Genomic DNA, 9,402 nt, shown 5'->3' on the forward strand with positions numbered 1-9,402 from the left:
TAGCTGAACTCTCTACATGGTGGTTTCTTTGTAACTGAACTTTCTACAAGGTGACTTCTTCTAGCTGATCTTTCAATAGGGTGATTTGTTTGTAGCTGCACTCTCTACAAGGTAACTTCTTCTAGCTGATCTCTCTACAGGGAGATTTGTTTGTAGCTGAACTATCTACAAGGTAATTTCTTCTAGCTGATCTCTCTACAGGGTGATTTGTTTGTAGCTGAATTCTGTACAGGTGATTTGTTTGCAGCTGAGCTCTTTACAGAATGGTTTCTTGGTAGCTGAACTCTCTACAAGGTAACTTTTCTAGCTGATGTCTCTACAAGGTGATTTGTTTGTAGCTGAACTCTCTACATGGTGGTTTCTTTGTAACTGAACTTTCTACAAGGTGACTTCTTCTAGCTGATCTTTCAATAGGGTGATTTGTTTGTAGCTGCACTCTCTACAAGGTAACTTCTTCTAGCTGATCTCTCTACAGGGAGATTTGTTTGTAGCTGAACTATCTACAAGGTAATTTCTTCTAGCTGATCTCTCTACAGGGTGATTTGTTTGTAGCTGAATTCTGTACAGGTGATTTGTTTGCAGCTGAGCTCTTTACAGAATGGTTTCTTTGTAGCTGAACTCTCTAAAAGGTAACTTTTCTAGCTGATGTCTCTACAAGGTGGCTAGTTTGTAGCTGAACTCTCTACATGGTGGTTTCTTTGTAACTGAATTTTCTACAAAGTGACTTCTTCTAGCTGATTTTTCAATAGGGTGATTTGTTTGTAGCTCCACTCTCTACAAGGTAACTTCTTCTAGCTGATCTCTCAACAGGGAGATTTGTTTGTAGCTGAACTCTCTACAGGTGATTTGTTTGAAGCTGAACTTTCTAAATGATGGTTTCTTTGTAGCTGAACTCTCTACAAGTTAACTTCTTCTAGCTGATCTCTCTACAGGGTGATTTGTTTGTAGCTGAATTCTGTACAGGTGATTTGTTTGCAGCTGAGCTCTTTACAGAATGGTTTCTTTGTAACTGAACTTTCTACAAGGTGACTTCTACAAGCTGATTTTTCAATAGGGTGATTTGTTTGTAGCTTCACTCTCTACAAGGTAATTTCTTCTAGCTGATCTCTCTACAGGGTGATTTGTTTGTAGCTGAATTCTGTACAGGTGATTTGTTTGCAGCTGAGCTCTTTACAGAATGGTTTCTTTGTAACTGAACTTTCTACAAGGTGACTTCTACAAGCTGATTTTTCAATAGGGTGATTTGTTTGTAGCTTCACTCTCTACAAGGTAATTTCTTCTAGCTGATCTCTCTACAGGGTGATTTGTTTGTAGCTGAATTCTGTACAGGTGATTTGTTTGCAGCTGAGCTCTTTACAGAATGGTTTCTTTGTAGCTGAACTCTCTAAAAGGTAACTTCTTCTAACTGATCTCTCTACACAGGGCAATTTGTTTGTGGCAGAATTTTCTACAGGGTGATTTCTTTGCAGCTGAACTCTCTACATGGTGGTTTCTTTGTAGCTGAACTCTCTACAAGGTAACTTCTTCTAGCTGATCTCTCTACAGGGTGATTTGTTTGTAGCTGAACGATCTACAAGGTAACTTCTAGCTGATCTCTCTACAGGGTGGTTTCTTTATAGCTGAACTCTCTAAAAGGTAACTTCATCTAACTGATCTTTCTACAGGGCAATTTGTTTGTGGCTGTATTTTCTACAGGGTGATTTGTTTGCAGCTGAACTCTCTACATGGTGGTTTCTTTGTAGCTGAACTCTCTACAAAGTAATTTCTTCTAGTTGATCTCTCTACAGGGTGATTTGTTTGTAGCTGAATTCTGTACAGGTGATTTGTTTGCAGCTGAGCTCTTTACAGAATGGTTTCTTTGTAGCTGAACTCTCTACAAGGTAACTTCTTCTAACTGATCTTTCTACAGGGAAATTTGTTCGTGGCAGAATTTTATACAGGGTGATTTCTTTGCAGCTGAACTCTCTACATAGTGGTTTCTTTGTAGCTGAACTCTCTACAAGGTAACTTCTTCTAGCTGATCTCTATACAGGGTGATTTGTTTGTAGCTGAACTCTCTACAAGTTAACTTCTTCTAGCTGATCTCTCTACATGGTGATTTGTTTGTAGCTGAATTCTATATAGGTGATTTGTTTGCAGCTGAGCTCTTTAAATAATGGTTTCTTTGCAGCTGAACTCTCTCAAGGTAACTTCTTCTAGCTGATGTCTTTACAGGGTCACTAGTTTGTAGCTGAATTCTCTACATGGTGGTTTCTTTGTAACTGAACTCTCTACAAGGTAACTTTTTCTAGCTCATCTTTCTACAGGGTGATTTATTTGTAGCTGAATTCTTTACAGGTGATTTGTTTGCAGCTGAGCTCTTTAAAGAATGGTTTCTTTGTAGCTGAACTATCTACAAGGTAACTTCTTCTAGCTGAAGTCTCTACAAGGTCACTAATTTGTAGCTGAGCTCTCTACATGGTGGTTTTTTTGTAACTGAACTCTCTACAAGGTGACCTCTTCTAGCTGATCTTTCTACAGGGTGATTTGTTTGAAGCTGAACTCTCTACAAGGTAACTTCTTCTAGCTGATCTCTCTACAGGGAGATTTGTTTGTAGCTGAACTCTCTACATGATGGTTTCTTTGTAGCTGAACTCTCTACAAGGTAACTTCTAGCTAATCTCTCTACAGGGAGATTTGTTTGTAGCTGATCTTTCTACAGGGTGATTTGTTTGAAGCTGAACTCTCTACAAGGTAACTTCTTCTAGCTGATCTCTCTACAGGGAGATTTGTTTGTAGCTGAACTCTCTACATGATGGTTTCTTTGTAGCTGAACTATCAACAAGGTAACTTCTTCTAGCTGATCTCTCTACAGGGTGATTTGTTTGTAGCTGAATTCTGTACAGGTGATTTGTTTGCAGCTGAGCTCTTTACAGAATGGTTTCTATGTAGCTGAACTCTTTACAAGGTAACTTCTTCTAGCTGATGTCTCTACATGGTCACTAGTTTGTAAATGAATTCTCTACATGGCAGTTTCTTTGTAACTGAACTCAGGGCCGCCCAGAGAAATTAAGGGGCCCAGGGCAAAGAGTTAAAGTGGGGCCCTTGACCCAAGTTGTAAGGTGAAGACCAAAAAAAAAAAAAAAAAAAGGTCACAACTTGCTGGTAATGACAATAACTACCCATCACCAACCATATCTCCTTTTGTATAAGCTTGCTACACTGCTCCTCTGAAGAATACTGTGACTGCTCTATTAGAGTATTTAGATCTGACTGCTCTATTAGAGTATATCGATCTTTTAAACAGGTATTCAGGGGGCCCTTCATGGGGCCTCCTGGGGCCCCTTTCAGGCTGGGGCCCGGGGCAAAATGCCCCAGTTGCCCCCCCCTGTGGGCGGCCCTGACTGAACTCTCTACGAGGTAACTTCTTCTAGCTGATCTTTCTATAGGGTGACTTGTTTGTAAACGAATTCTCTACATGGTGGTTTCTTTGTATCTGAACTCTCTACATTGTGGTTTCTTTGTAGCTGAACTCTACAAGGTGATTTCTTCTAGCTGAATTATCTCTTTCTATAGTTGCATGAATTCCCTACAAGGTAACTTCTTCTAGCTGATCTCTCTACAGGGTGAATTGTTTGTGGCTGATCTCTCTACAGGGTGGCTTGTTTGTAGCTGATCTCTATACAGGTTACTTGTTTCTAGCTGATCTCTTGAATTCTCTTCGGGTGACTGCTCTATTAGGATGACTGCTCTATTAGGATGACTGCTCTATTAGAGTATCTCGATCTCGCACTTGCTACACTAAGTTGGATTTCGTGTTATAACTCCGTGGTTTTAAGTCTGATTCTTCTACACCATTGAAGAGCCTTTCTAAGATGATAACTCCATCTGTACAGCGATTTTCAAAGCATTACCCCAAGCGGTTTACCTGGTAGGCGTGGCAAGCAGTCGTTTTTTATTAGCTAATCTCGATTGCGTAATTGTTACACACTGTTGGTTTTTTCGTTGTATCTTCCTGGTTTTTAGCTCGATTTCTTTCAAACCACAAAAGGTTTGAGGTTCAATAGTTAACCTATTCACCCACCGATTTTCAGCTTCTTCCCATACGCGGTTTACCCTGTAGGTAGGGTCCGCAATCCGAAAAATCAACTTCTACAAATCAATCCCCCTACCATTGTGGGATGTTCATTGTAGTATCCCATTGCTTGATCCACCATGAAACCGGAGGCATGATTGTTGTCTTCACAGAAATATCGTTTTCAGTATCTCGGAAGATGCAAAATTTATTTTTTAAATTTCGTGCTCCACTCAAAGGACCGGATGAAACTTGCTACTTAGCCAAATCGTATCCAGAGTTGTTGCAGTTGAAAAGTACGTACAGAAATAAGTAAATGATGTGCTGGGTGCCCGGCACAGGGTTGTTTTCTTTGAAAAAACAGACAAAGAGATACGAAGTTTCGAATTCAAACTGCCCTACCACCCAGGGCAAGAGAAGCCAACTCTTCCTCATAGTGTTTCAATACGGTTGGGTGCATAGTCTGTCTATGCTGTTAGTTTGGAAAAGATCTGAGACTTCTCACCATCTGGGTGACGAGCGTCAAAATTTTCTGCAGCATCTAAGAGTTGTGTCGCGCTTTCTAGCCATTTCCAGCGCTTCTGCAGCCACAACAATCATCAATTATAAACTAAAACTATGGCAAAAGATGTACCTGAACGTTTGGTAGCAGCGGTTGTCAATTATTATTTCATCCACGGCTTCCACGCCTCGCTCTAAGCTATGCATCAAGGGAGGCAGCAAAATCGTCCAAATTTGACTTCACCCCTCACGCTCCACAGCAGCTTCAAGTTTTCAATAGATCACCCTACATCACCATTATGCTGCAAAACATCTAAAAACAAACCGGAAAAAGCATAAAATCTTTCATTTTTGATTCGAGCTGGGTGGAGCTCCTGGTGAGCTGCTGGTATACTGCATCATATGAAATCACAGAAACTCCAACTACTACTACTACCAAACGTTTTGATCCATCATTTATCATCATTCTAAACAAAATTAAGTGACCAGTGTGGCATCAGAAGTACTGGAAAGCACTTTGGTACCATTGAGAGAATCCCTTGAAATGACGCACGAAAATTTTGACGTTCTTCACCCAGATGGTGAGAAGTCTCAGATCCTTTCCAGACTAACAGCATAGACAGACTATGCATCCAACCTTATCACATCACTATGAGGAAGAGTTGGCTTTTCTTGTCTTGGCTGGTAGGGCAGTTTGAATTCGAAAATTTGTGTTTTGTTTTCTGCTTTTTGAGAGAAAGCAACCCTGTGCCGGGAACCCAGTGAACCATTTGCTTATTACTGTGCGTACTTTTTAACTACATTAACTCTAGATAAAACCTAGCTAAGTAGCAAGTTCTATCCTGTTCTTTGTGTGGAGCACGAAATTTAAAAAATAATTTTTGCATCTCACGAAATACTAAAATCAATATTTCTGTGAAGACAACAATCGTGCCTCCGGCTTCATGGTGGATCTAGCAATGGGATACTACAATGAACAACCCACAATGGTAGGGGGATCGATTTGTAAAAGTTGATTTTCCGGATTGCGGACCCTACTGTAGGCATGACAACATATTGGTGTTAATTTTCGTGAATAATCGCTCATAACTCTTTGCCTGTTTATCGTATTCCAGCCAAAGTTGGTACAGAGATGCGCCTTTATATCCCCCTTCTGTGTGCCAAATTTCAAGGCAATCGGATATGGCGTGCGAGTTTTATAGCAGTTTTTGTAAGTGTGCGACAAGAAAAAGAAAAATAAGAAGAAAAAAACGAAGAAACTGAGCCAATTTTTGAAGTCGCATATCTCGGAAACGCGCGAAGCGATTTCGCTCAAATTTGGAATGTGGAGTGCTACAGTTGGGGGGCATGTACACAGCAAAAATCGTCTTGTTTTATCAAGGAAGCACAGAGCTACGGAGGTGCGAAAATTGCGTTTTCTTTCTTCCTGTCAATATACTCACGGGTGTTACGCGCCGGCTTCTTGGGCCGCACGACACACTACCGTGTGTCTTGATAACTGGTTATATGGCACTATACTAATATACATAGTAGCAGTCATGTTAATCAGTATTAACAGGCCCGTAGCCAGGGGGGGTTCGGGGGGTTCGGAAGAACCGCCCTCTTGGGAAAAAGGTCCACAATTTCAGTAAAAAGGTCCACAATTTTAGCAAAAAGGTCCACATTTTTAGTATACAAGTCCAAATTTTCAGTAGCAAAAGTCCATTAGCTCCAGTTTAATAAACACCACTAATAAGAAGCTAAATTAAGTGCTCCGAGTAGCTGGCTCATTCAGTGCTTGTAATGCAATGCAAGATCGAGATACTCTAATAGAGCAGTCAACCACCCTAATAGAAAAATCACTCTAATAGAACGGTCACAATTATGTTTTCTTCTAAAATCTGTATGTAATTACTTAATTTATTTACAAAACCATGTTTGTTGCCTTAACTAGAACTTTCATAATATAAAAATTTTGGTGGGCAAGCCCCCCCATGCAGAGCCCATAAATAGCATCCATGCTTCAATGCACGATCCAACAGAGCGCTCAATCTTTCCCATTCTTATTCACTGTGACATTCCAATATACTATAGACACAGATGGTATAATTACAGTAGTATAGTAGAGATATTTCCCAGATGTCATCCAAATAGCTGGTCTTAAGCCTACCTAAAAATTGTTATTTTTATTGACTGAAATGCCACTAAATTCAACCTTTTAGTGTCTATTTTCAAGAAATTTCCTGGGGGGCATGCCCCCAGACCCCCCTAGTTTCAGCATGCTTCGCATGCTGGGTGTGCTTCACATGCTGGGTGTGCTTCACACACCATAATGTAATCCATATAAAAAGGGCCTCAAAAAAGGTCCACTTTTCTTCTAAAAGAACCTACCCAGATAAAAGTCTTGCTACGGCCCTGATTAAGTGGTGTCTAAGACACTAAGTCATAAAAAATGAAGGGTATCACATGATCACAGGTATATAACAAAAATTTTGCTTGTGCAAGTGAGTATAGCTACATGCATTTTACTACGTATCAGATTTAGACATTAACAGCCATACATGCATAGAAAGCAAAGCATTTAACTTAACTGAACCAACAGCTTATAAATGAATTTGGTGTAAATAGCTTGGAAGAAAGAAAACCAGTAATCCAAACCTTACTCAATCTGTGCATTAGCTATGTGCATCTTACCACTGTGTACTGCTTAGGTTATGACTTGAGGGTAGACCAGGTATTTCCACTTCATGTCAATTGTACAGACAACACCCTTGTGTTATGTGTACGCTACATACAAGTAGCTTATTATATGAAACACTACGCTGCCATATAAAACCAGTTCTTATTATAGCATAGCATCCAGTTGTCACTTATAATCTACAATGGTAAGTGTCTCTATAGTTGCAAATGTGAGCTCTCAATACTTTTTGTAGGCTAAGTACTTGGTACAATGCCTTGTTGTCAGTTTATTGTTAGTAACAACTGCCCATGGTCGACCAGAAGGAGCACCACCTGAAGCCTGTGCTCAGATTGCTCCAATGCATGCTGGAATTTCTCCATCTACTGATCCATTACCATACAGTGTAGATCTCAGTGATTTCACTGGAGATGAATATGTTCCTGGAGATACTTACCAAAGTAAGACATCTACAAATAATGTTCCTATACTTGTTGTGTTATTTGTCAGTGTTAGGTATATGTAGTTATTTACAAATAGTATTATACTGCCTCTTATCTACTTTTGCGTAGTAACACTTTCAGGAGGTGCAGACAATCCTAATTTCAGAGGGTTTTTGATACAAGGAAGAGTAGCAGCTGATGGATCACCAACTGGCCAGTTTACTGGCTCAGCTGGTGTCTCACAACCACAATGTGATGGAGATGTAAGTCATGTCTGAAAGATATACCAGTTACTCTAATAACTGTATCTATAGACAGCTGTTACCCATGTGAACAACAATGAGAAGACTTCAGTCACAGTTATGTGGACTGCCCCAGCTGCTGGCACTGGTGCAGTTATCTTCAGGTACATAGAGCAGATAACATGTCAGTAAAGTGTATCAGCAGTCTATTTAGATTTGCATTTGTGGATATGTTTGTTCTATTCTGGGCTAATATGGAGACATCTGCAATACAAGAAGGTACTGAGATCAGTGCTGTAGCTATGTAGGGATCATTATGTAGTTTAATGTATACACAGCTGCACCACCTACTACTGAACCAACTACAGAGCCACCAACTGACCCTACAACAGAGCCACCAACTGACCCTACTACAGAGCCACCAACTGACCCTACTACAGAGCCACCAACTGATCCTGGTCCAACTCAACCACCAAACTGTGGAGACATAACTGGTGCGTACATATCTATATAATTTTATGGCAAGAGACCACAGAATAAATGTTCTTCACCATCTACACTAAACTGATATTCATATACAGCTTATTACATTAGTCTTTTAACATTAGGTCTGCCAGAATGTACTGAAAAGCTTTGTAGGCGTCGCAGTGGTTCATATGGATATAGGTTCCAAAGATGTTATGTGTAAGTGATATGAGATTATGCTTATCTACAATTCAGAGATGGAATTATCTTTCCTTGTACATAGCGTCAAGGATTCTTGTGGAAACAGATGCCAGATATCAAACTGCTTAAAGTGCTACTATGAAAGAGTGCGAGTAAAGCAACCAACAAGACCTCGTTGTGAGCCATGTGGCAAGAGGTCAGACAGGCAGTGCTGGTACAAGTACTATCAGTGTCGTTACAAGTATTCTGGATACTCCGTGAGTCTTTTGATTGTGGTATATCAGTTGACCCTTAGCTAATATGAGATAAATACTTTTTCTTAAACTATACACAACCAATATCTAAGTAAATCTGTTGTTTACAGAGGCACCAATACTCATACAAGAGAGTATTCAAGTGCACTACTCGTTTCAGATGCCACTAGAATTTTAAGAGTGCCAGGACTGTCAGTATGATGGATTGTGTGAAACTGTTTCTAAATAAGCATTACAAGTTGTGTAGTCACGTATTTAGTTATTGTTATTGTAGTTGTAGCTCAAGCCACAAGTACATATATACGTCGTAGTTTCCAGTAACCCACTAATGCACAGTTGGATGATGCAAGTACACATACATCACAGCTTATGTATGTTTCCTAGCCAGCTGTTCAGTATAAATATTTCTATAGAATTGCTACCGGACCATTACTGAGTAATAAGCTAGACAATCCCAACCACATGCAAACAATGCATGACCTATGCTGAATTCTGTAGCTGTAAATGTAAGCAGCATGAACAAGAGGACTGTACTAACACAGTAAGTACAAACAAGTACGTACTTAGTACAAAGTGTTCATGCATT

General features: G+C 39.9%; 1 protein-coding gene across 1 annotated transcript; it reads left to right on the top strand.

Annotated features, from left to right (window-relative positions):
- The first annotated feature begins 7,378 nt into the window (after positions 1 to 7,378).
- LOC136251297 (reelin domain-containing protein 1-like) lies at positions 7,379 to 9,101 on the top strand. The gene is made up of 9 exons (XM_066043741.1): positions 7,379 to 7,419; positions 7,468 to 7,672; positions 7,784 to 7,917; positions 7,969 to 8,060; positions 8,111 to 8,175; positions 8,235 to 8,390; positions 8,505 to 8,580; positions 8,645 to 8,819; positions 8,927 to 9,101. The coding sequence occupies exons 1-9, from the start codon at positions 7,417 to 7,419 to the stop codon at positions 8,984 to 8,986; spliced, it is 966 nt and encodes a 321-aa protein (XP_065899813.1). The 5' UTR covers positions 7,379 to 7,416; the 3' UTR covers positions 8,987 to 9,101.
- Positions 9,102 to 9,402: the final 301 nt, after the last annotated feature.

Source organism: Dysidea avara, chromosome 3, assembly GCF_963678975.1.
Source record: "Dysidea avara chromosome 3, odDysAvar1.4, whole genome shotgun sequence".
Lineage (NCBI taxonomy): Eukaryota > Metazoa > Porifera > Demospongiae > Dictyoceratida > Dysideidae > Dysidea > Dysidea avara.

What these genes read in the sequence shown, in the direction of transcription:
- LOC136251297 (XM_066043741.1), top strand. An exon ending in TCCTGGAGATACTTACCAAA is followed by an intron (nt 7,673 to 7,783) that starts GTAAGACATCTA and finishes ACTTTTGCGTAG; the next exon opens with TAACACTTTCAGGAGGTGCA. An exon ending in AACCACAATGTGATGGAGAT is followed by an intron (nt 7,918 to 7,968) that starts GTAAGTCATGTC and finishes CTGTATCTATAG; the next exon opens with ACAGCTGTTACCCATGTGAA.